The sequence below is a fragment of the Lepus europaeus genome, chromosome 11 (assembly GCF_033115175.1).
Source record: "Lepus europaeus isolate LE1 chromosome 11, mLepTim1.pri, whole genome shotgun sequence".
NCBI classification, from domain to species: domain Eukaryota; kingdom Metazoa; phylum Chordata; class Mammalia; order Lagomorpha; family Leporidae; genus Lepus; species Lepus europaeus.
This window is the reverse complement of record NC_084837.1, coordinates 63,148,175-63,174,671: the sequence shown is the minus strand read 5'-3', so window position 1 is coordinate 63,174,671 and position 26,497 is coordinate 63,148,175. Positions and strand designations below refer to the sequence as shown.

The 26,497-nt window shown below is 48.8% G+C and overlaps 1 protein-coding gene across 3 annotated transcripts in view; it reads left to right on the top strand.

Moving 5' to 3' along the window:
- INO80 (INO80 complex ATPase subunit) overlaps positions 1-17,171 on the top strand; it is a 145,415-nt gene extending 128,244 nt beyond the window's left edge. For 2 of the 3 annotated variants that reach the window (XM_062205655.1, XM_062205653.1), the window contains 7 exons: positions 4,622-4,780; positions 5,414-5,516; positions 6,522-6,610; positions 11,115-11,270; positions 11,686-11,845; positions 13,485-13,700; positions 15,571-17,171. In XM_062205655.1, the coding sequence (XP_062061639.1) occupies positions 4,622-4,780; positions 5,414-5,516; positions 6,522-6,610; positions 11,115-11,270; positions 11,686-11,845; positions 13,485-13,700; positions 15,571-15,788 (1,101 nt within the window). In that variant the 3' untranslated portion in view covers positions 15,789-17,171. The remainder of the gene's footprint in view (positions 1-4,621; positions 4,781-5,413; positions 5,517-6,521; positions 6,611-11,114; positions 11,271-11,685; positions 11,846-13,484; positions 13,701-15,570) is intronic. The other variant, XM_062205654.1, reaches the window with a different exon arrangement.
- The last annotated feature ends 9,326 nt before the right edge of the window (positions 17,172-26,497 follow it).

The window sequence follows — 26,497 nt, the reverse complement described above, 5'->3', positions numbered from 1 at the left end:
ATGAGATGGGGTTGCAGAAGCAGATCCAGTGGACTTGGAAATGGTGCATGGCGAGGGCGGAGGAGGGGGAGGTAATGTAGGACAGGTTGGAAGAATTAGAATGGTGTAACTTAATCTAGCTTGGGCTTTAAATATGTCCTGACTTTTGTTCAGAAAGGAGGAAACTGAAATTCTATATAGAGGAAGGTAGAGAAACAAAGAAATCTGTTAGGAGTATCAGACATTAAGTAGCAGCATTCCCCATGCAGCGTGGTCTGGAGTTGGAGAGAAAGATGCATCTGAATAGGTATTTTGGGATCATCAAGCGTAGATGATACTTAAGACCACAAAACTGCATTAGGTCACCTGGGGAGGTTTAGCATTAGTGTTTCATTAAAACAAATTTCCTGGGGCTGGCATTGTGCTGGTTCATGTGATTTGCCCTGTGTGGGTAAGGAGCTCCTACTAGCCACACAGAACCAAAGTGGGCGTGGGCTCCCACTCCATAGCTACAGGAATAGAAGCTAAAATCCCTTTTCAACCTGAGGCCCTGAACACTGAATTCTGAATTACAAAATAATTCACATTTTAATTTTGGGGAGAAGGATTATTGTTCACTTGTAACTTAGAATTTAATGGAATATTTATTAGAGAAATGGGTCAGTAATATTGAAATTTATGCCTAGGTTATGCTTTTTGTGAACCCAAGTGGTTGTGGAGTGGATGTGTGTGTGTGTCTATGTGTTTCATTAGAAAAACAATAGACTTAGCTGCTTGTCTGGCATTTTTTCTTTGCCCTGAGGTTTATTTAGCTTTGGATCCCCACAGCCATTTATGGACAAGGAAAAAGTCATTCTAAAATGTCAGGGAAGACTAAGGTCTCATGATTGAGAATGCTTCTGTAAACAAGTCTTTGTAAACAGCAGGGATCTATCAGCTCCACCTTGGTAGTGAAAATATGATTTTAGAGGACAGTGAATGGCAGCAGCCTCTTACTCCCTTACCGTCTGTGTTCTTCGAATCTTCCTGGAATAGGAGTATCTGTATTTTACTCTGTTTAGTGATGGGTTGTTCTAAACTGCTGCATTTGTTTTTGTTTATGTGTCAGACCTGTTTTAAATGTTTACATGTGATGGTGAGTGTTGTAGCACAGTGGGTTAAGCCACTGCTTGGGACATCCACATGCTATATTGGAGTGCCTGTTGGAGTCCAGGCTGCTATGGACTTCTGATCCAGCTTCTTGCTAATGTGCCTGGGAAGCAGTTCTTGGTGCCTCAAGTACTTAGTTTCCTTCCACCCATGTGTGAGGTCCAGACGGAGCTCCAGGCTCCTGGCTTCAGCCTGGCCCTGCCCCAGCTGTTGTGATAATTTGGGGAGTGATCCAGCAGATAGAAGATTGATCCATCTATCTGTCCTTCCCTCCCTCTTTCCCTGTCTCTTCCCCTCCCTGTTCCTCTGCCTTTCAAATAAATAAATAAACCTTTGGAAAATAAATAAATCCTACAACTAGGGAGGATGAGAACCTTTTTCCTTTAGTGGCAGTCTGAGAAGTCCTGTGTCCCATGGGACAGCTTTTATCCTCTCTAAGAAACTGAGCTTCCACGTACCTCTTAGGAGAAAAGCTCCATCCTCCAAAGAGTGGTCCAACTTTTTCCAGTTGTTCCTCTAGAAATTTTGCTGTTTTCCATTGTATTCTCTCCTCCCTCTCATTGGCCTGTGTTGCCAGATCTATCTCTATGTCTCAACTTGCACCACCCTCCATGCCTGCTCAACTTGATGTTTACAACTTCGTGAAGGTGCTAACTATTAATATATTTCTCCTTAGTCATTGCTGGGCCACGCTTTGTAGATTGACTTGCTTTAATCTCTCCTGGTTAATGAGGTTGTTCTAGTCCTCTAAGAGTTATTTTTTGCTCTGGAATGTCTCACAGAGCTCCGTAAGCTGATTTCCAAATGTAGCTGTCATGTTTGTCCCACTATGGTGCATTGTCTCCCCCAGCACTCCCCTTGGTTCACATCATAGTTCATTTTGTTGTCAGATTACAGAAAAATGTACACCTCTCTAGCATTTTAATTCTGTCACTCTTGGTCTTGTTTTAACCTTTTAGCTAATTTATTTCTTATTTTTCCCCCATATAAGTGTTTCCTACGCAGAGTCCTATTTTATTCTCTTTTTCTCCCCAGTTCCCCACCTTCTTTAATCCATGTAAAGAATAAATAACCATTAATTTGGGTCTTTCAAACTAACTCCTTAAGTATTAATTTTCTTGTTTGTAAGCTTTAAAAAAAATAGAATCAGACTTGGCTGCCGCTCAAACTTCTAGGAAAAATTTAAATGTAAGGGAGTACCTATTTAATGATGCATGGCATTGGCCTCACCAGTATGAATCCATGTTGAACCATTGTCCCAAGCTTGGACAACTCAAGGTGTTAATTTTTGGTAGGATAGCAGCCCCCAGGTTGCACACATGCAACGTGCACACATGTTAGGTATATTGGGCACTGTTATCCCCCAGTCCACTGGTGGTCTCCTTTTTGTTAACTATGTCTTCTCTTCCTTTGTTCTTTAGATTAAACTGCATCTTCTAATATTTTACATAGTTCTGTTTGAAATGCCAAAGTATCCTGTCAACAGGATTGCTATTTCTTCAGCAACTGACAAGCATTGTATGCTTCCACATCTTAGGTCTGTGGATATACTAAGCATCAGTAATGAGGTTTCACAGTGACTGGTTTTTTTGTTTGTTTTGTTTTGTTTTTTAAGATTTATATATTTGAAAGGCAGAGATACAGAGAGAGAGGGAGAGAGAGAGAGTGATCTTCCATCCTCTGGTTCACTTCCCAAATGGCTGCAGTGGCCAGGGCTGGGCCAGGCTGAAGCCAGGATCTTCTTCCAGGTCTCCCACATGAGTGCAGGAGCCCAAGGACTTGGGCCATCTTTGCTGCTTTCCCAGGTGCATTAGCAGAGAGCTGGATTGGAAGTGGAGCAGCCAGGATTTGAACCAGCATCCATATAGGATGCTGGCTTTGGAGATGGATGCTTAACCTTCTACGCCACAGTGCTGGCCCCCATCCTGGTCTTTGAGGAGTGAGCCAGCGACTGGAAGATCTCTCTCCCAGCCTCCCTTTCTCTGTCCTTGTCACTTTGCCTTTCAAATAAATAAAAATAAATCTTCAAAACAAAACCTGAGGGATTATGCCTCATGTAAAAGCAAGACATAACAGCACCGTAAGAATGAGCTAATGGGGATGGGGGAGCTCTTATTAGTAGTGGTAAGAACATTGAAAATGGCAAAGATCTGAATTCTGGAGAGAGAATGGCAGAATAACAGGAAATAAAGTTGGATCAATATAGCAGGGTCAGATTATTTAAGGGAGTTTGGACCTGGTGTGTTCACAGCATAGACAACAAGCACATGAGAGGTTTGCAGAGGTGCCCAAGGTACACTGTAGACGAGACTGAGATCTGGGAAGTTCTCTGAGCTGGCAGCACTCGTGAACCAGACATAGGTGGTGAGGATCAGGTCCAGGATGGTGACTGTGGAAGGGGCAGACACTTTCCTGAAGAAGCACTGGCTGGATATGGTGGTTTTAATTGGAGATAGAGGAGGCTGCATGAGCTATGGGAGCCATTTTGGATTGGAATTATTTCAGAAGATGCTATTGCTGTGTTGAATAACGGGTCTTAGGACTGAGGCTCACTTAGTATTGGTACATTTTGTTTGCTTATTTAGCCAGATAGGAGTAACTTCCAGGGAATCCTTTAAACATTCTGTCTTTGGAATTCATGGGACAGGATAGAAGCCTAAGAATGTCAGGAAAGCTTGCTTGTCTTTTTCTAAGCATTAAAGAGAAGGCCTTCCCATCCCACCACCCTCCTCCCCCATTAGGCTGTGTCTCAGTCTCCTCATCTATCAAATGTGAATGTTAATAGTACCTAAGTCAGGGCAGCAGCGGGTTAAAGGTCCAGCCTTTAGCACCAGCATCTCTTATGGGTGATGGTTCGTGTCCTGACTGCTCCACTTCTGATTCAGCTGCCTGCTGTTGCGCCTAGGAAAGCAGCAGAGGATGACCCAACTCCTTGGGCCCCTGCACTATGTGGGAGACCCAGGAGCAGCTCCTGGCTCCTGTCTTTGGCCTGGCCCAGCCCTAGTCATTGTGGCTATTTGGAGAGTGAACCAGCAGATGGGAGACATCTCTCTCTCTCTCTCTCTCTCTCTACCTCTCTCTACCTCTACCTCTACCTCTACCTCTCTGTGTAACTCTGCCTTTCAAGTAAATAAAATAAATCTTTAAAAAAAAAATAGTACCTAAGTCTTGGTGATTGTGGAATTTAAATGAGTTAATGAACTCTAGAACAATGACTATGTCAAGTGTAACTATTGATATTAATATGCTAAGCACTAAATGTTTATTATTACTGCCCCCTTTTTAAAATTGAAAACTATAGGAGCAGCCCAGGAGCATGTCTCTTGCCTGAAGGCTTAGTGTTCTGGGTAGTTACATCTTCTTGTCTTCAGACTGAGGGAAGGAATTTGTGCAGACACAAACCATGGCAAACAGATACGGGGTCAGATTGCTGAGTTTCTGATCCTACCCTGATCATACTTCAGTCTTTTGTATTCTCATCCTGTCTGTGTAGGTGATTTTCTATGACAGCGACTGGAACCCCACTGTGGACCAGCAGGCCATGGACAGGGCCCACCGCTTGGGGCAGACAAAGCAGGTGACTGTGTACAGGCTCATCTGTAAAGGCACCATTGAAGAACGCATTCTGCAGAGAGCCAAGGAGAAGAGTGAGGTAAGCACAGCAGAAGAGACTAACTAGGATGGAGGAGAGATTTGGACGTCCAGCCACACGCCTAGACTAAGGCTGTGTAGGAGTCTCCTGCCTTTCATTGGCAGTGAAGAAATGAGAATTCCCTCTGCTTAGAAAATAAAGTCAGGGCCTGTACAATAGCAGTCTGAGCTGCCCGGCCGCTCTTCACTCCATTCCCAACAGAATGATGTCCAGAGCCTGTTTGGCTATTCTTCATGTGGAGACTGATACTGGTATGGCCCTTAGGTTTGATGTCTCACAGGCAGAGGAAGAAGGAGTGACTCTGAGCTCGTGTCCTAGTGCCCTCAGCTGATCTGCTTTGGAGTTGTATGTCGTTTGCTATAGCTTCCAAAGAAATGGCTATTTTGCTGTTTTTTCCAGCCTTATATGGCATTGTTGGATTTTCTGTCTACCAGTTAACAGTCCAGGCAAATAAGTTCATATTGTCCTTTCTGCTGGACAGATAATTTGGATGGATCAGTAAGATAAATGACAAGGAAATAGGGAAACCAGAGGCCTCGCCCCGGGAGTGAGTTGAAGAGGATGTTTCTTTCTGGATATTTGCCATAAGGGAATGAATGGCTGCAGGTGACATTCTGATCTGCTTTGGTGTAGATTCAGCGGATGGTGATTTCAGGTGGGAACTTCAAACCAGATACCCTGAAACCCAAAGAGGTGGTTAGTCTTCTTCTAGATGATGAAGAGCTGGAGAAGAAGCGTACGTACTCTCAACTTCCTCATGCTCACCCCTCTCCCCATGCTCACCCCACATCTGAGAATGGAAGAGGAAAGGGGGAAACATATTTGGGGAGAAAAATACTGTTACATTAATATTTTGTATGAAAATCCAAAGATGTGCTGTGGAGTAGAAAATGAGATTTATAATCAAAAAACTTTTAAATTTTTACTTAATTGAAAAAGAGAGATCTTTCATCCACTAGTTCATTCTTGCAAATGCCCACGGATAACTGTATCTGGGCCAGGCTGATGCCAGGAGCTGGGACCTAACCCTGAGTCTCCAGCTTGTGTAGCAGGGATCCAGGTATTGAGCTGTCACCAGGTACTCGGGGTGCTCATTACAGGAAGCTGAAATGACAGCAGAGCTGGAACTCAAATCCTGTACGGGATCTGAGTATCCCAAGTGGTATCTTAACTGCTACATCAAATACCTATCTCTGTGTATATTTTTAAAGTAAATAAGACTTCAAATAAAAGCATCACTGTTTATACAAGGAAGGCTAGACACACCTCCTGCCCCTGGGAATGTTTTTAAGAAGTTGGAGAAGCACTGTGCTACAAACCCTTTCCCCTTGTATTTCTAGCTTTAGAGAACATTGGGTTTCAGGCTTATCCCGTGAGGCTCTGAGGACACACACGGCATCATACCAGACAACAAACTCCTATTTGCCAGCACCTTCTTAAAACCTCCCAGAACTCTGCCACCATGCTTGATGTGTGCAATGCAGAGACAGGAAAAGGGAGGAGATAAGGCAAGAAAAGGCCCATAATAATTAAATGAAATCATGACTTCAACCCAAAAGCAATTAAGAATCCGACAAGTCTCTTCTTGTCCTAGTCAGAAACATGCCAGTCACCTGCCTTAAACAAACAGAAGTTGTATCTTGAGCACAAACATCAGCGGATAGGCCACCTGGATTGCAGAGGATGAGGATTAAGACTGCTATAGGTTCTTCATCAGGTTGTTGTTCTATTTTTTTGGTAGTGAGACTGCGGCAGGAAGAGAAACGGCAGCAGGAGGAAACCAACCGAGTGAAAGAGCGCAAGCGCAAGCGGGAAAAGTACGCAGAGAAGGTATCTCCAGCCTGGGGTGGCAGAGAGGGGCTGGTGAGGTACAGGTGCTTACAGGAAGGCTGTGGGGCCCAATGGCGTATCATGTTGCCTGGTGATTGGCATTCAGCGCACCTGTGTGTAACGATGAGCAGCTGTCCCATGCTGATTGACCTTGTTGTGGAGGTCACAGTTCAGTTACTAAAACCATCTAAATGTGAGTGGAATGCTACATCCATCAGATATTAGATTCCTTAGAACCTTAGAATGGGCCTAAGAGATCATAAGGTCCAATCCTTTTATCATTATTCTGCTAGTGTACCATTCAGTGTCATCCACCACTGGAAATAGAAATCTGTGGCCAGGCTGTTCATCTTTTTCTCTTCAGCTCATAGTGAAGATTTGAACGTTCTTGTTTCCTTTCTGACGTTTTCTGCTGGCACCTACCAGACTAACCTCTAAATAGGATGTAGTTTCTAAAGTATTAGATCAGCAATTTTTATCCCTGGTGTTTATTGGCATGCTAATTGGGGGAGAAACCAGCAGGACTTAGTCATTTTGGGAATCAGTCCATTAGTTCTGACTAGATTCCAAAGATACTGTACCCAAGAGCTGTGGTTGTACCATTTTACTACCTTCCAGAAAGTGCTTCCTAATTTTTCCTGGTGTTTTTGGCTTGTCTTTGGGCTGGGCTCATGGTCTTGAACAACATACCCACCTGAGCTTTGGGCATCTCCGTAGCATTGGCATTGGCATTCAGTATCCCTCAGATCTCATCCCTGTCCTTGCCTTATTTCCTTGGCCGGTTTGGTTTGCCACATGTTATCTATATTGATACTGGTTCTGCTTGCGGTGGAGGTTGTCTTCCTCTTGTCCAAGCATGTCCTGGGCCTCATGTTTCTTTGTCAACATGGCTTTGAGGGTTAGCAGCCTAGGAACCGGTCTCAGTCATCTTTCAGGAGGTATACTAGCTCTTCCTAGTACAGAACTCTAAGCAGTACTGTTGTACTCTGAAGGATGCCCCTCATACTTTTTTCATTTACAAAACTTTTAAAAACCTTGGCTGGAGCCCGTGCTGTGTGACACACTGGGTTAAAGCCTGCAGCACCAGCATCCCATTGGGGTGCCAGTTCAAGTCCCGGCTATTCCATTTCCGATCCAGCTCCCTGCTAAAACTCCTGGGAAAGCAGTGGAAGAAGGCCCAAGTGCTTGGGCCACTGCCACCCATATGGGAGGCTCAGAGGAAGCTCTTGGCTCCTGGCTTTGAATCAGCTCAGCCTGGCCATTGCGGTCATTTGGGGAGTGATGCAGTGGGTGGAAGACCTCTTTCTCTCTGTGTCTCTTCCTCTCTCTGTAACTGTCTTTCAAATAATCTTTTTAGAAGAAAAGAAAACCTTGGGAATGATGGATCTTTCCCTAAGCTGAATCTCTGCTTGTTCCCCTAGGCTCTTATGACTCCATCCCCCAATATCAATCCTGTTACTTAGTATTTAAAATAAAGGTGGGGGCCAGCATTGCAGGCAGAGCCAGTAAAGCCTCTGTCTGCAGTGCTGGCATCCCATATGGGCGCTGGTTCAAGTCCTGGCTGCTCCACTTCCCATACAGCTCCCTATTGATGACCTAGGAAAAACAGCAGAGGATGGCCCAAGTACCTGGGCTCTTGCCACCACATGGGAGGTATAGGTGAAGCTCCTGGCTTTAGCCTGTTCCTTTGTGGCCATCTGGGGACTGAGTTAGATGATCTCTTGATCTTGATTTTCTGTTTCTCTTTCCCTATAACTCTTTCAAATAAATAACTAAATCTTTTAAATATTAAGTAAATAAAATAAAGATGGAGGGTTGAGTGTTCAGCCCAGCAGTTAAACCATTGATTAGGGCACCCACAATACATATGGGAGTGCCTGTGTTTGTTACCAGCTTCATCTTCCTACTATTGCAAACCTTACAAGGCAATGGTGGGGGCTGGCGCTGTGGCGCAGTAGGTCAATCCTCTGCCTGCAGCACCGGCATCCCATGTGGGCGCCGGTTCTAGTCCTGGCTGCCCCTCTTCCAATTCAGCTCTCTGCTGTGGCCTGGGAAAGCGGTGGAAGATGGCCCAGGTCTTTGGGCCCCTGTCCCCATTTGGGAGATTTGGAGGAAGCTCCTGGCTTCAGATCAGCGTAGCTGCAGCCATTGCGACCATCTAGGGAGTGAACCAGCAGATGGAAGACCTCTTCTCTCTCTGTCACTACTTCTCACTGTCTGTAACTCTACCTCTCAAATAAATAAAATCTTTAAAAAAAAAAAAGAAGAAGAAGAAGGCAGTGGTGATGATTCAGATAATTGGGTTCCTGCCTCTCATGTGGGAGACCTGGATTGACTTCCTTGCAATAGCTTTGGCTCAGCCCTGGCTGCAGCTGACATTTGGGGAGTGAATAGTGGATGAGAGTTCAGGGGTGGGTTGGGGTGATAACACTCACCCCTTCCCCACTTTCATTCTCCCCTCCAAAACTCTCTCTCTCTCTCTTTTTTTTAAGATTTATTTATTTATCTTAAAAGAGTTATAGAAAAAGAAAGAGATCTTCACCAGTTCACAACAGCCAGCAGTGGGCCAGGCCAAAGCTAGGAGCTAGGAGCTTCATCTGGGGCTCCCACGTGAGTGGCAGGAACCCACACAGTTAGGCCATCTTCCACTGCTTATCCCAGGCCATTTGAAGGGGACTTTATCAAAGTAGAGCCAGTGCCCATGTGGGATGCTGGGGTCACAGATGCCAGCCCCACCTCTTTTTTCTTTTTAAGATTTATTATTATTATTTTTATTTTTATTTGAAACAGGTCTCTTCCATTCACTAGTTCACTCCACAAATGGCCTCAACGGCAAGGACTGGGCTAGATGGAAGCCAGGAGCCTCTTCCTAGTCTCCCACAAGTGTGTAGGGGCACAAGCACTTGGGCCATCTTCTGCTGTTTTCCCAGGCCATCAGCAGGGAGCTGGATTGGAAATGGAGCAGCTGGGACTCAAACTGGCACCTGTATGGGATGTGTCATTGCAGGCTGTGGCTTTACCGGCTACAGCACAAATTTGGCCCCACACCTCTCTCTCTCTCAAAAATAATAAGTATGCACAAGTAACCTTAGCATTCAGAAACAGTATCAAGGATGGAAAGGTGGTTTTCTGACATAGTGCATTGTAGAGTTCAACAGTTTGCCTCAGGTAACGTCCCCATACTAAGTGTAGAATAATAAGTGCCCAGTGATAGTGTAACCTGTTAGCCTCTGCTAGGTGTAGATACAGGTGCAGTAGTACCATAGGGGTATAAGATTCGAGGTATATCCAAGCACATTCCGTGATTCCAGGTCCCCAGTCTGCAACACAGCCCTGCTGAACTTATGTCTGCGACTGCTTGGTCTAGCAGTTTCTGTGTAAGAGTTTCTGTGTAAATTGCAGAAATGAAAAAAGCAACTCATTATTTCTGGAGCACAAGACCCTTCATTCTCTTTGTATATATTTAAAACATATGGAGTAATCACAGACAGACTACAAATGGTCTAAAAAATTCTATGTAGTGGCAAGTGTTTGGCATGGCATTTAAGTCACTTGGAACGCCTGCATCCCATATCGGAGTGCATAGTTTGAGTCTCAGGTCCTCTGCTTCCAATGCAGCTTCCTGCTGATGAGCATCCTGGGAGGCAGCAGATGATGGGTCAAGTACTTGGGTCTCTTCCACCCATATGGGAGACCCGGATGGAATTTCAGGCTTCTAGCTTCAACCTAGCCCAGCCCTGGCTGTTGCAGGCATTTGGGGGTAAACTAGCCAACGGAAGACCTTTCTCTTTCTCTCTAGTTGGGTCTTTCAAGTGAATGACAATAAACAAACAGTTTAGAACAGTTTTCTAATTAAAAAGAGATGTATAGAAAACTCAATGAAAGCACTGGTTCAGGGCAGGTATTGTGGCAAAACAGGTAAATTAGCCACTGCCTGCGATGCTGGCGTCCCATATGAGTGCCTGTTCATGTCCTGACTGCTCCATTTCCTATCCAGCTCCCTGCTAATGGCCTGGGAAGGCAATAGAAGATGGCTCAAGTGTTTGGGCCTCTGCCACCCACATGGAAGACCCAGATGAAGCTCCTGGCTTTAGCCTGGCCCAGTGCTGGCCATTGTGGCCACCTGGGGAGTAAACCAGTGTATGGAAGATCCATCTCTGTCCCCCTTGTCTCTTCTGTAACTGACTTTCCAAATAAGCAAGCCCTGGCCTCTGTTTTGTGGGACTGCGATCATTAGGCAAGGACACATGCTGCTGCCTGGGTGTCCCATGAGGATCTGGCTTGGGGTGGCTCCGGTTCAGTTATATTCTGTTGTAGCGAAGTACACCTGAACTCTTACTAACTGATTCCTCCCCTTCCTTGGGAGTTTTTCTTATAAATGTGCTCATTGAGAAGTTTATAAAGTCAACAATAAAAGTTCTATCATTTTCTTCCCTAACTCAAACTTTTCTCTTGGGATGTATTCTCATGCTTCTTCCATATTTCCTGATCTGTGTGTTCCCAGAAGAAAAAGGAAGATGAGTTGGATGGGAAAAGGAGAAAAGAAGGCATGAACCTCGTGATCCCGTTTGTTCCCTCCGCTGACAACTCCAACCTCTCGGCCGACGGGGACGACTCCTTCATCAGCGTGGACTCCGCTATGCCCAGCCCATTCAGTGAGGTCAGGCTCCTTTAAAAGGCCTTCGTCGTGCTAGCACGGACATTCCCTGCATCTGCAGGGGTACCCTTTCCCTCCCTGTGTCCTCACCCCAGTAAAAACATCACAAAATGCTGGGGGAGTGGGAAAGGCCTTCGTCATGGCAGTGGCCACTCTGGCTGACCTTGTGGGAGGGATTCAAACGTGGGCAGCCTTGCCTTGTAGAACGGGGCTTAACAAGGGACCCTTCAGGAGAAAAGCAAATGAGAGCAGGCTGGCTGCTGGCTTCTCAGAAGCCAGAGCAGCTGCTAAGTTTCAGCAGTGAGGCCGGGCGGGAGAGGGAAAGTGGGGTGCGTTCTGTGCAGCAGGGTCTCCCCTGATGGGGGACTGCAGGCTGTGCACACTTTGGTTGTCATGGTCCTGACCCTTCCTCTTGTAGATTTCCATCAGCAGTGAGCTGCACACTGGCTCCATTCCCCCTGATGAGAGCAGCAGTGACATGCTGGTCATCGTGGATGACCCAGCCTCTTCAGCCCCTCAGTCTCGAGCCACCAACTCGCCTGCTTCCATCACAGGCTCTGTCTCAGACACCGTGAACGGTGAGTGATACTGCTGTCATGCATGGCTGCCCCCCTGCCTCAGGAGCACATTGGTTGGTTTAGTGTGGTGGACGAGGGCCTGAGTGCTTCTAGGATAATGGCATTTTCTTTAGAGAAGAATGCAGTAGACCGAAAAGTAGATCTTATAGGCTTATTCTTTCAGTAGCTTTCTCAAGTGAAAGAATGTAAAAGAAAGCAAAATAGGAACTTCCTAGAGATTTAAAATGTATGTGTTGCCTAGTCATCTTTCTTATTTCACTCTTAGCTGTTATCTTTTAGTTAAAATTAGTTTTTCTGGGCCTTCCTTCACTTTGTTGTATAGGCCTAGTATTCCTACTGTTTCTTAGGGGAACCTCTAGGTTACTGTTTTTGTTTTTTTAAGATTTACTTATTTGAAAGGCAGAGTGACAGGGAAGAGAAGAAGAGAGAGGGGGGAGAACATCTCTGTCCTCTGGTTTATTCTCCAAGATGGCTTCAGTAGGCAGGAGTGAGGAACTCCATCTGGGTTTCCAGTGTGAGTGGCAGGGACTCCAGTACCTGAGTGATCATCTATTGATTTCAAGACAAGTTAGCCCGGAGCTGGATCAGAAGCCAGCGTTCTGACATGGGATCCTGATTGGTAGATTAATGTATCACCATAGTACCCCCTGAAACTCTGAATTTAAAACTTGGGAGAGGAGGTGAGCATTGTCATGGTTTGGGTTGAGCTGCCACTTGAGATGCCTACATCCCACATTGGGGTGCTGGATCAAGTCCCCAGCACCTCTGTTTCTGATCCAGCTTCCTGCTAGTGTATCCTGGGAAGCCACTCGAGTGTTTCCTGGCTTCAGCTTAACCCAGTCCTGGTTTTTGGGGGAGTGAACCAGTCATCTCTCTCTCTCGCTCTGCCCTTCAAGTAGATGAAAATAAATAAAGATTATTTTAAAACAAACAAACAAACAAACAAAACAGAGGGGCCAGTGCTGTGGCATAGTGGGTAAAGCCACCCCCTGCAGTGCTGGCAACCCATATAGGCACCAGTTCAAGTCCCGGCTGCTCCACTTCTGATCCAGCTCCCTGCTAATGCATTTGGGAAAGCAGCGGAAGATGGCCCAAGTCCTTGGGCCCCTGCACCTACATAGGAGACCCAGAAGAAGCTCCTGGCTTTGAATCGACCCAACTCTGGCCATTGCAGCCATCATTGCAGCCATTTGGGGAGTGATCCAGCAGATAAAATCTCTTTTTCTCTCTCTGCCTCTGCCTCTTTGTATCTCTGCCTTTCAAATGAATAAATAAATCTTAAAAAAAAAAAAAAAAAAAACTTGGGAGGAAATGTTGACTTTCCAGGGCAGGAGCACTTGAGAGTATGCAAGTGAATCCTAGGTTGTAAGTCCCTGGAATTCATTTAGTAATGGGCTGGTTTGAAGAAGAAATACAGGAGTGGTGAGAACCTTTGGAATGATAAGTGCCCTGCAGAGTCGGCTTTTGGGTGTTGAGAATCTGTAGTAACTCAGCCACTGACCATTAAATGTAGACCTGAACCTCCCAGGAGTCCTGAAGCAAACACTTCAAGAGCCGGCTTGCCCTATCAGGGGGAAAGTTGATATTAACATTTTGAAGAGATTCATTTTTTTCCCTTTTGGCCCATTTGTTCCCACAGGAATTTCCATTCAGGAAATGCCAGCTGCAGGACGTGGTCACTCAGCCCGCAGCCGAGGACGCCCCAAAGGTTCAGGAAGCACAGCCAAAGGAGCAGGGAAAGGCCGAAGCCGGAAGTCCACGGCAGGCAGTGCCGCTGCAATGGCAGGAGCTAAAGCAGGGGCTGCGGCAGCATCTGCAGCTGCCTATGCTGCATACGGGTACAACGTGTCTAAAGGTGCGGAGGCCATGGGCAGCTGCAGGCTGTGGTGATCAAGAGCAGTCTGGAAAGGCTGTCGCGCATTCTGCCAAGTAGCATATGTGGGTTCCCCAAGCCAGCACCCTTCCTCCCAGAGTCCAGGATGGAATTCTGCTTCTGTGTGCTGAGCAACCTTGACATTCCCCTTGTCCTGCTGGCTTGGTGCTATTCTTGAATAGAAAGTCACCATGAAAACAACTTAGCTGAATTGTGGACTGTATTGATTTAAACATTTAGAATTGTTGCTGCTTTGAGAACTGATGTTTTTCTTCCTAGATTGTTTTCTAGAACCTATATTTTAGTAATCCTGGCTGGCATAGTTAGCATTCATTCAGATATTAAGCACCTCTGGACCCTGCGCAAAGCATGTGGACCCTGCACTTAAGTGTATAATAGAAGTGAGAAAGGGAAGCTGTACATGGGATATGTTTACTAGACTGCATGATACAGAGAAGTGGGAAGAGCAGAGGCTTAATTGTGGTTGCGGGTCAGGAGGAGGAAGCGTGGGCCTCCCGATAAGGATGCCCAGCTGTAATTCTGAAAGGAAGACAAGGAAAGATTTGTACAGACGACAGAAAGCTGGCAGTATGGGGGATCACTGAATTGTTCAGCCAGGTTATGCAGAAGAGGAGAACAATGGGAGTCAGGGTTGGGAAGACATGGCAAGACGTGCTAGGCCACAAGGAGCTACGACAGTTTGAGAAGGGACATGGCCACTGTGGCCTTGGAATGCAGGGCAGCTGGGCTTGGTGAGAAAGGAGGACCCGTTTATAGGCCGCTCTCCCTATTTACTCTTGGACTTAGGATGAGCTCACAGGATTGTTGCAGCGAGTCTAAGCGTTCTGGAATAAAGTGCTTGGGCTGTAGGAAGTGACCTGTAAATGTTATTTCACCTCCCCTTTCTCCTGCTGCAAGACTTTCCTCTTTCACTTACTGCTTTATTCTGGAAATACAAAGTGTAACAGCCTAGCCCAGTGTTTCTTAACCCTTGGGCAGCTCATTATATCCTTGGGAAACAGGAGTCACCCAGGGCGGGGCAGAGTACCACACCTAGGATTTCTCCTGGACACCTGCGCAAGAACGGGTCTAGAGGGGTGAGGGAGCAGACGCGTAGTGTGACACAAGAAACATCAGCAGTGCTTGGTAACTGGGAATAGAAAACAAGAGAAAGGACTGGCTCGAGATTTCCTGCTCTTGCACTGTAGATGAGGAAAGACTCCTATGTGCCCCTCAAGCCCTTGGAATTTTTTAGGGTAAGAAAACCAGAACAGAAGAAACAGTGGGGACTCATACTAGACAACATGTCAGCAGGTGTAAGTAGATTTGTCTCACACTAGAGAAAAGTCACCGTTGCCCAGAGAGCCACGCCCAAAGCGTGGGGCTTTGAGCTCCTGGGAGCGGCAGGGCTTTGAGAGCAGTGATGGCTGTGGCCGGTGCAAGGAGGAGCATGTGTGGACAGGCAGGTTAGAGAGTGGCAGCCTGCTCAGGGGAGCAGAGGATGCCTGTGGATCCAGAAGGGAGCAGATAGTCACAAGGGGTCTCCCAAGAAAGAGCCAGAAGTGCCTAGTAAGCCGCGTCTCAGGCTGTGTGTCGTGTGTTCTGTCCAGAGCCTCACAGTGACATTTCATTCTCTGTGGTGAGATCATATGGAGATGGGTAGATGTCATTTTCTCTTTTTCCTCAATAAAAAGACTGTTGACTGGAAGAGGACTGGAAGAGCTTAGCCAGGGGTGACTGGGAGGGATTGCCCACCGCCTTTCTTTCAGACTCAGCTCTGGTGACCTCAGGCTCCATGGCAGTCCCCACGGGGCTGGTGCTTACCCTCCCGTCTCCTTCTCCATCCCCACAGGAATCTCCGCTAGCAGTCCTCTGCAGACGTCCCTGGTCCGGCCTGCTGGTCTTGCCGACTTTGGACCTTCAAGCGCCTCTTCTCCTTTGAGTTCCCCTTTGAGCAAAGGGAACAATGTACCTGGGACTCCCAAGAGCCTCCACGTGACCAGCAGCCTAGCCTCAGACTCCCTGGTCCGGAAACAGGGCAAAGGCACCAACCCTTCTGGAGGACGGTAACCACCTCGGTCTTCCAGCTTCCTTCAGCCAAATCTGGGGCGAGAGCCTTGGTCTGCAAACGTGCCCCATGCAGCATCTTACATCCTGAGTCAGAGGGTGGAGATGAGCGGTTGCAGCAGGGGAAAAGCAGGCAGGTGGTTGGTGTGAGCATTTTTGTCACCTGTCTCAAAAGGAAGGCTCTGGGGCTGCCTGTGGCGAGAAGGCCAGGGACAGGGATCAGCCCCACACCCCCGCCCCGGCATCTCACATGACCCCTAAAGCCAAGTCTTAAACCTCTTATGGGGGAAGGGCCTGACATGGACCCCCTTTAGCTCAGGCACACTGTCTCCATCCCCATTCCGCTCCCTGGCTCTGACCATGTTCCCTGCAGAGGCTCCGCAGGGCTGTGAAGAGCCTTCCAAGGTGGAGACTCCTCTCAAAGTTGTAGGTCTAGGAAAGGGGGAATTGTGTACCGGGTGTCTGCAGTCTCTCGACACCTCCACAGGTCTCCAAATCCCATTTGCCACAGTTTTGTTGTTGGAGAGAAAGCAGTAAGTGCGAGAGGAGGTGGTGGCTTCGGAGGATGACAGGAACAGAGGAAACATGGTAACAGGCAGGTGTTTTCCTTGCATTTCCTCCCCTGTCCTGCGTAATTCACACCACAGAACCTTCGGGTCCCACCAGCAACAGTAGCAGTAGCTCCCACCCAAGGGATTCCCAGAAGCCAGTAGAGAGACCAGGAGCCACCTCAGTCAGCAGGACAGCCTCCCCTCCCGTCTCGCGGACTCTCCTTTGCCCATGCTCAATGCACAGTCCCCCCCCCCCCATGCCCTCAGCCCCCTGCTTGGCTGTATGCACTGTCTGTATTGCACTGAGAAAGGAAGGGACAGCAGGAGGAGCGGAAAGGGTGGAAGTGGAAGAGGGCAAGCTCGGCGCCGACCCTCCCAGCCCCGGCCCCACCAGCTTGAGCTTGCTGCCCTCCAAGAGAGGCAGAGGGGCCGCATTCGCACGGGAGGTTGTTCTGCCTCCCACCCCCCACCCACACCCCCGCCTGATGTCCCTGGTGGAGCAGGTGCTTCTGGGCGGGCCAGCCTCTAATTTGCACACCTGAAAATCGCGGAATTGAGTTTAGATAGATTGATTTTTAAAACTTTTTTTTTTTTTTGGAGTAGGGGTCTTAGGGGAATCATTTAATTTAAATCATTAAGATTCCCCTGCCCAAACCCAGACTCCTGTGTACAGATGCTATTTAGAGGGAATCAGAAAAATGCCAAGACTTTTTTCTCTTTGAATGTGCTGTCTATTTTTATAACTGAACTTGTACATATGTATAAAGAGAGACACATCTTTCTTTTACTAACTGGATAAAAAAAATCTTAAATAAAATGGAGTGAGATAATTTTATGTAAATTGGAGTATCTGTGGTCTTTACAGTCACCTCTCCTTAGGAACATATTTGTTGTGGGACTGTTGAAAGATGTGGCAAGAGACCAGGATGGCATCGTTCTGTGGCCAGAGAGGACAGGGTTAGTGGGGCACGGCGTGGACTGTGTCAGCAGCAGTCTTAATTAGGCTTAGGAATTTGCCTCTGGCAGTCACAGAGGAGGCTGGACCCAGTAACAGCATGCGGTGGCCATGGCCTCTGCGTGTGGGTTCTTGATGACTCAGGACCTGAGTGTGAGCAGCTTGACCCAGTCCACCAGCAGGCAGTTACATAGTGTTCATCTGGGTCCGGACGGTGTTTTCAAAGTTAACTATACTTTTAAGAATCATGAAAGGAAACTGTAAATACGTTCCTAGGGATTCCAGTGACATCCAGGCTCTGAAAACGTAGTCATGTGAGCAGTTGGAAAAAGCATGAGTCCACTGCGTCCTTGTGTCACCTTTGAACAGGGCTCATGCTGTTCCAAACGTACTGGCCACGTGGCCTCCCAAGCCTTGGCTCTCACCCTGTCTGCTGTTGATCAGGATCGGCTGGCCCCAGACAGCTGCCGCTCAGCCACAGTCACAAGAATCAGCCTTCTTCATCTTGTTGATCTCAAGTAGCCATATCAGATACTCTGGGTCTGGTTTTTCTTGCTGGTAAACTTGATCGAGGTCTCCCACAGAACAACCAGCATCAGTTTCCCAATTAACGATGTCCTCTGCCCATCAGCAGGGTGGCTGCTGTGACCTAACGTGTTAACAGATCCACTGGGATGAACCCAAGGCCCCCAGTGACATTCCTGCTGAAGCCTTGCCAAGGTCAGCAGCAGCCGCCTCTCTGGAGACCTGACCGCTCTGAGAGCCTGGATTAGCCTCCCCCGACTCTCCTGGAATGGATGCGTGTTTCGGATCAGAGCCCTCCGAGTCCTCTCTGCAGAATTCCCTGTGCACCCATTTTCAATCCAGTCCTTGAAGATGCCTCGCCCTCCTCCCTCTCCCTCCCTCCCGCCCTGAGGCGTGCTCATAGCATGTCCCCCTTCACCTGACAGTAGAGGTGTGGGACCCGAATCTTTAAAGCGAAGGCCTTAAGCTCATTCACAACTTGAGTCCAGTCCCCACTTTGTGACTTACGCCCCATCTACCCACTTTTAGGACATGTCCATCTCCCATGTGAGAAGCAGTGCAGCTCTAGTCTGTGAAGTTTTCTGCTTAATGCAGAAAAACCCAGGTGGAGTTCCAGCCTGGCTCAAAGAATTGTTCCTCAGTAGGCCAGAATCTCAGCCCAGACACGGACCCAGGCTGGATCAATGAGGCAGTCCATTTGGCTAGTACCACCTTGTCCCCGACCCAGCTCTGGGATCCTTGGGTGAGTGTGGTGTCCAAGATTGTGGGTGTGTGTGAGCTGTCTTGGAAATGCGAGATCTGAACGCACTGGGCACCTAGCATTCTGCAGCCCCACCTCTGGAATGGCTTGATCTGTCTGGTTCTGAGGGTTTGAGCTGGATGAATGGAGCAAACAGCCACTAGCATTCTGCACAGCCCTGCCTTTTTTTCTGCAGGTGTGTTCCATCCATCAAACTGCTGTCCACACACCCTGTGTCTCTTAACTAGATCACCAGGCTGTTAGACACAGATATCCTTTGTTCCCTTACGAGAGTTTGAGCTAAATAGAGCAGGTTTGAACTGTCCACCTTGGAGCTCCTCTGTGTACCTCCAGGGCTGTTGAGAGTGCTGAGTATAGGGGTGTGGCTTGCCCTGTTGGAACATAGCGGCTCTGCTTGAGCAAGCCACTTGAAGGTTTTGTGTGAAGAGTTAACTGTTAGGAAAGATCATAATTTGAAACCTTCTGATGCTTGTGTGATCTAAAAATGCAGGTTCTGTTTCTGGCATGTGACTGAATTTCTTTATTTTTTAAAGGTTTATTTATTTATTTGAAAGGCAGAGTTACAGAGAGAGAGATCTTCCATCTACTGCTTCACTCCCCAGTTGGCCACAAAGGCCGGAGCTGCACTGATCTGAAGCAAAGATCCAGGAGCTTTTTCCAGGTCTCCCACGCGGGTGCAGGAGCCTAAGGATTTGGGCCATCCTCTACTGCTTTCCAGCCATAGCGGAGAGCTGGACTGGAAGTGGAGCAGCCGGGTGTCAAACCAGCATCCACATGGGATGCCGGCACTGCAGGCGGCGGCTTTACCCGCTATGCCACAGCGCTGACCCCAAATTTCTTTATTTTTTAAGCATTTATTGACTTAGAGATTTTCCATCCACTGGTTTATTTCCCAAATTCCCACAACAGCTGGGCAGGAGCAGGCCAAAGCCAAGAGTCCAGAACTCCATCCAGGTCTCCCATGTGGATGGCAGGGGCCCAAGCACTTGGACCATCTTCTGCCTTCTCAGACCATTAGCAGGGAACTGGGTCAGAAGTAGAACAGCCAGGACTGAAACCAGCACTCAGTTATGGGTGGGACTCAGCATGGCAAGCGGCAGCTTAACCTGCTGCGTCACAGCATCCACCCCGAGACTGAATTCTGACAGGTCCCAGGTGGTGGCCGTGCTGCTGGTCCTTGGACCACATCTCCTGGAGTAAAAGCCCCTCGGGTACCTTCCAGTCCTACCAGTCGGAGTAAGCTTTTTTTGTTTTTAAGATCTCAATTGACTTTACTTGAGATTCTAGAACTGGGCAATACTTCATTCCATAAAAGAGAGTAAGTGTTCTTCAGCTCTCATCTTTGCTTTATGCGCCCCAGCCCCAGCCAGGAAGCTAGGTGCAGAAAACAGTTTTATTTTTGTTGATATTCAGCTTCACCTACCTCACGACATCAAATGAAATTGTAGTGTTCCCAGGAAGATCCAGTCCATATGTGTTTTCTCAGTTCAGTCGTTTGTTTTTTCTTTTAAAACTGTCAATTCATGATTTTCTCTGTTGTGATACTGCTCCTGGCCTTCCCCTGCACCAGACACGGTCTCTCTGGGAGCAGGCCTCTGACTTGCTGCTGTCCCTCACCTGTGTGCCCTCCAAAGACACCACTTGGCTTTGCTGTCACTGGAGTGACTGTCCCTGGGCTCCCTGGTTCCTGTGCAGTTTGTCCCCTATGGGGACTACCAGACTCTTCAGGGTCTGTCGGCTTTCTCAGCCTATTCTGAGGAGGTTCTTCTTGGGGCATGGAGAGATTCGCCTACTCTGCCATCTTCTGCAGGCTGCTGTGGTCATGTGGGCTGTCCAGTTCAGCCATCTTCATGAAGCACGTTCAAGCCACTTAGATGAGGAGAGGACAGAGCCTCCGGCGTCTTGAAACTGCCCAGGTCGGTCCTTGCTGTGTGATAGCAAATGATGTTAAGGAAGAAGTCTGCCTGCGAGGGAGGCCCTGAGGACCTGGGGTGATAGGAGCTTGGGCTATTTCATCCCTCATGGGAATGTTTCCCCGCCCCCACCCCACCCCAGTTCACCACCCAGGAAGTGCTGTAGAGTGCCAGGACCAGGCTGTAGAGTTCCCAGTCCCGAGTGACAGCTCCTGTTCTAAGAGGAAGTGGACGGATATGGCTGAGGCCGCTTCCTGGTTGTTAAGGGACCTTGAGGAATCTGGGTGCCTCCCTATCGCCAGGGCCCAGCCTCTTCCTTGCTGCAGGTCCAGGGACTTAGTGGGTTTCTCTTTCCGCTTTAAACTGCCACCTCCCACTCTCGCTCCAGCTTCCCTCCTTAGGCAAGCTGCTTGGGAGAGGCATCCTAATTCTTTTTTTTTTTTTTTTTTGACAGGCAGGCAGTGAGAGAGAGAAAGACAGAGAAAGGTCTTCCTTTTTCCGTTGGTTCACCCCCTAAATGGCCGCTACGGCCGGCACACTGTGCCGATCCGAAGCCAGGAGCCAGGTGCTTCCTGCGTGGTCTCCCATGCAGGTGCAGGGCCCAAGGACCTGGGTCATCCTCCACTGCACTCCCAGGGCCACAGCAGAGAGCCAGACCGGAAGAGAAGCAACTGGGACAGAACCGGCATCCCAACCGGGACTAGAACCCGGGGTGCTGGTGCCGCAGGCAGAGGATTAGCCTAGTGAGCCGCGCCGCTGGCCGAGGCATCCTAATTCTATCCTAGCCACTGCCAGAAAAGAGCACTGGGCCTTTTTAAGTTGGGGGAGGGCGGTCTTGCTCCTGAGAACAAGCACACAGGATGTGAGGAGTTAACCTCAAAAAACACTTTGCACTGCTCCCAGAGTCTTGCCTATAGCTCCTGACAACACTGGGTGTGTGTGTGTGTGTGCGTGGAAATAAAGGGTCCTGAGTGAGAGGGTGCCTGACCTTTATCCCCCTCCTCTTAGGGAGCTCGGAGCTTCTTGCCAAAAGGCAGGCTGCAGGAGCCCCTGCAGAACCAGCATCTCTGCTCTCTGCCTTTTGGGGTTTCTTTGTCCTGGGACCTAAAGCTCAAGAATGAATGCCCGGCCAAGGGGGTTGGCGTCTCTGGGGCTGACGTGGGCTGGAGACTGGACGACAGCAGCATCGAAGGGAGAGGGAAGCAGGAGCACAGAGGTTCAGAACTGGGGAGAAGGTGGGGAGTTTGCTAAGCTCTCCCAACCCAGCTCATGGTGCCCCAAGAGCAGCTCTCGCTGGACAGCCTGTGCCCTCCCATCAGCAGCACACAACCCCTGCCCTCCCTGCCCTGAGTAGCCTGTCCTGTGGCTGCCAGAGCAGAGGAGGGGGCTCCCTTCCCTGTCCTAGGTGAGGGGTGCATGCTCTGTAGCCCTTGTTTTTAAGGTTTATTTATTTATTTGAAAGAGTTACAGAGAGAGAGGGAGAGATCTTCCATCTGCTGGTTTACTCCTCAGATGGTAGCAAAGGCCAGGGGTGTGCCAAGCTTAAGCCAGGAGGCAGGAGCTTCTTCCGGATCTCCCACGTGGGTAGCAGGAACCCAGGCACTTGGGCCATCTTTCACTGCTTTTCCCCGGCAATTAGTAGGAAACTGGATGGGTAGTAGAGCAGCCCAAATTAGCACCAAATGGGATGTTGGCAGTGGCTTTACCTGCTAATGCCACATGCCAGCCCCATGCCTGTCTCTTGAAGAGGTGGCACACTGCTGGGGAGTGTCTAGGAGGGAGGGCGGGGGGAGACGCTGAGTCCAGTGGATTTTCAGTGCAGTTTGGTTTTGGTGATCTTGGCTTGTCATCAGCCTGGTAGATTAGAAGGCACAGCGTAAACTGTTGTCATGAATTTTTCTGAGTATCTAAGTCTTTCAAAGAGCAACCATTTTAACCCCTATAAGCACCAGGATTTCTCTTGGCTAGAATTCTCTGGAAGGGGTTTTATAGATGTCACTGCTTAATTAGAACATACCGAACTCACCTTAACCTTTCCTGAGGGCTTGGGTCATGTAAGCATGTGCTGCTGCCAGGCCCACTGCATTTGCACAACACGAAATCGTGCCAACAGCTGCCCTGGCACAGCTGAGTGTTGCCTGGGCTGGCCGCCACACTGGCTCTGCGCACTTACAAGGCAGTCCTTCCCCTCTTCTAATTTGCTTGTTCCCTATTCTTGGGGGTTAGGAAACAGTTCAACTAACTCAGATACTCCGAGCCAATGAACAGCTCGTGGGGAGGGGCAGCGTGGGCCAGTGAAGAGGCTGCTGTGCACACCTCCCCCCGGGTGCCATGGGGCCATGCTACACCCCAGTACCTGAGTTCTGGGTAAGTAAAGTGTTCTAGCGAGGTGTGTTCCGGCTGGAAACAGTTCACTAAAGTTTTATTTTACTCTCCAGGTTCTACCCATCTGTTTCTCTGCCATCCATGCCTTGTCTTCACGTGCATGGTCAGTGCTGGTTTGCAGAAACATCTTAGGAAGAGGGGACTGACCTGCTGCCTTGACACTTAAACCCTTGAGTGGCTCTCAATACCTTGGCTCATGATCCATCAGGGAGCTCTTTAAACCCAAGGCCCCACCCAACTGCTAAGTGGCTGCTGCATTGTCATGGAAGAAGAGACCAGATTAGGATGGTCAGCTGCTGGTTTGGACACAACGCCCCCATGGACAGTAGGCAAAAACATTTATTCAAGGTTTATTTTTTTTAAGCACTACCTATGTACCAGGAACTGTGCACAATAGAAAATGCATTCACTCACACACATGCAAGTGGGCAATAATTATACGGGGAAACACCCCACTGTATTGAGGTTCTGCGGAGACCAGTGAAGAACCAACAGGCTGTATAGTTAGAGCTGCATGAGAGGGGGCTTTCCCAGGGAATTGGCTCACCTGATGATGAAGCTGAGAGGTCCCTTGCTAGGCCACCAAAGTCCATAGTGTGTCTCAGTCTAAGACCGAAAGCCCGTGGTGATACTCGGTCCTGAGCCCTGGAAGTCTGACATCCACAGGCAGGACAACAGTGTCCCCTGCTTGACAAAAGAGACGCTGCCTTTCCCCGGCCTTTTCTGTGCGCGTCTGAGGCTCCTGGGTGGTGCCTGCCGACACGACGTGAGGGTGGGTCTTCACTACTCAGGGCCCTGTCTCTTACCCTGTCCGTTGACACCTGAAATTAACCCATCCCATCAACAGTAATCAAAAAAAAAAAAAAGGCGGCGATATGAAACACCAATGGAATTCTGACCTTTCCTGTCAGATGGGCTGAATTTCTTTTTTAAGATTTCTTTCTTTATTTGGAAGGCACAGTTTCCTAGGAAGAGGTAGAGACACAGATCTTAGGTTCACCATTTCAGTCCCCAAATGGCTGCAGTGCTGGCACTGGGCCAGGCGGGAGCCAGGAGCCCGGCACTCCATTCCGCATTCCGATTCCCCTCTCACGTGTACTTCTCTCGCGTATACTTCCTGCTGGTTTTGTTTCTCTGCAGTTCCCATGTGGGAGACCTGGGCCAGCCTTCGCTGGTGCAGCCATGTGAGGGTTAACCAGTCACTGGGAGAGCTAGCCCTCCCTCTGTCTCTCAAAGAGGGAAGCCAGCCACAGCAGGCATGTGTGTGTTGGGTGATTATAAGGTATTCAGAACAGGCCACCCTATAGAAACAGCAAATGGCATTCAATGTGGGGGACAGCTAAGTAGTATGGAATTTTTTGGAGCTAACAAAAATATTCTAAAGTTGATAATGAGATAGTTGCACACTTCTGTGAATGTATAGTAAAAGCCATTGAACTGTGCATCTTAAAGAGTCAACTGCTTGATACATGAATTGTGGTCCCATAAAGTTAAGGAAAAAATGAACGTGCAGACAAAAATGTAGGGGAAAAAATAGGTTGAGGGGTGGGCGTTGTGGCCCAGGGGGTTAAGCCACCACTCAGGATGCCTACATATCAGAATGTGTGGGCCTGAGTCCCGCCTCTGCTTGCTATCCAGCTTCCTGCTAATGCACACCCTGAGAGGAAGCAGGTGATGGCTCAAGCCACCCACACGGGAGACCAAATGGAGTTCCAGGCTCCTGGTTTCAGTCTGACAACCCCTGGCTATTGTGGACATTTGGGGAGTGAACCAACAAATGAAGCATCTCTTTTTCTGTTGTTCTGCTTTTCAAATAAACGAACATAAGTTTTAAGAAAAATAGGTGGGCCAGCGCCACAGCTCAACAGGCTAATCCTCCGCCTGCGGCGCCGGCACACCAGGTTCTAGTCCCGGTCGGGGCGCTGGATTCTGTCCCGGTTGCCCCTCTTCCAGGCCAGCTCTCTGCTATGGCCTGGGAAGGCAGTGGAGGATGGCCCAAGTCCTTGGGCCCTGCACCCGCATGGGAGACCAGGAGAAGCACCTGGCTCCTGCCTTCGGATCAGCTCAGTGCACCAGCTGCAGTGGCCATTGGAGGGTGAACCAACGGCAAAGGAAGACCTTTCTCTCTGTCTCTCTCTCTCTCTCACTGTCCACTCTGCCTGGCAAAAAAAAAAAAAAAAGAAAGAAAAGAAAAATAGGTGGTAGGGCCAGCGCTGTGGCACAGCAGGTTAAAGCTCTGGCCTGCAGCACCGGCATCCCATATGGGCTCTGGTTCAAGTCCTGGCTGCTCCGCTTCCGATCCAGTTCTCTGCTATGGCCTGGGGAAGCAGTAGAAGATTGGGCCAAGTCCTTGAGCCCCTGCACTCGCGTGGGAGACCCAGAAGAAGCTCCTGGCTCCTGGCTTCAGATCAGCACAGCTCTGGCCGTTACAGTCATTTGGGGAGAGACAGAGAGAGATCTTCCCTCCACTGGTTCACTCCCCAAATGGCTGCAACAGCCAGAGCTGTGCTGAACTGAAGCCAGGAGCCAGGTGCTTCTTCCAGGTCTCCCATGCGGGTGCAGGGCCCAAGGCCTCTTGGGCCATCTTCTACTGCTTTCCCAGGCCACAGCAGAGAGCAACTGGGACTAGAACCGGTGCCCATATAGGATGCTGGTGCCGCAGGCGGAGGATTAACCTAGTGCGCCACAGCGCTGGCCCCTGAATAAAATAAATCTTAAAAAAAAAAAAAAAAGAAATGATAAATATGTTGAACAACATGAAATTACTCTTTGGTCTTAAGGAGAGCTTCTGCAAATTGCTCAAGTTTTAGGCTGCACACGTCCAGATCCCAGGATGTGAGTGTAAAGTGACAGAATCTGGGCTGGCGGTGTGACTCGGCAGTTTAAGGTACCACCTGTGATGCCAGCATCTGACAGCAGGGTCCTGGCTGCTCTGCTTCTGATCCAGCTTTCTGCCAATGTGCCTGGGAAGGCAGCAGAAGATGGCCCGAGTGTGTGTGTCCCTCTCTCACTGTTGCTCTTACAAATGATTAATAAAGTAATTTTAAAAATTAAACGCACCCTAAGGTCAGCACGTGGCCCAGCAGTTAAGTCGCAGGTGGAATGCTGGCGCCCCATATCAGCATCCAGGCTACTGTTTCCAATCCAGCTTCCTGCTTATGTGCCCTCTGGGAGGCAGCAGGTGATGGCCCAAGTGCTCGGGCCCTGCCACCCACCTGGGAGACTCAGCGTGGCTCATGGGCCAGTCCCAGCCGTTCTGGGCATTTGGGAAGTGAACCAGTGGATGGAAGAACTCTCGTCTATCTCTCTGCCTTTCAAACAAAATGAAAATAAATTAAAATTCTAAAACTAAAATGAAATCTGACCCAGGGCTTAGGGAGTCTCCTAGTTTGTCTGCGTTTCTGGTATGTTCCCGGGTGGCGTGGGGCCTGCTGGCACAGAAAGAGCTCTGCGAACAGCGGCGGCCTGACCGAGCCTCGCCCGGAACTCCCCTCCAGACTGCCGAGTCCACCCGTATTTCCTGTTTGGGTGAGGCCATTGGAGGTGGATTTTCTGTTACATGTAATGTACAGGAAAGAGTCTGCGGCAGCATGATTGAACCTAGCAAAGAAACTGGAGAACCC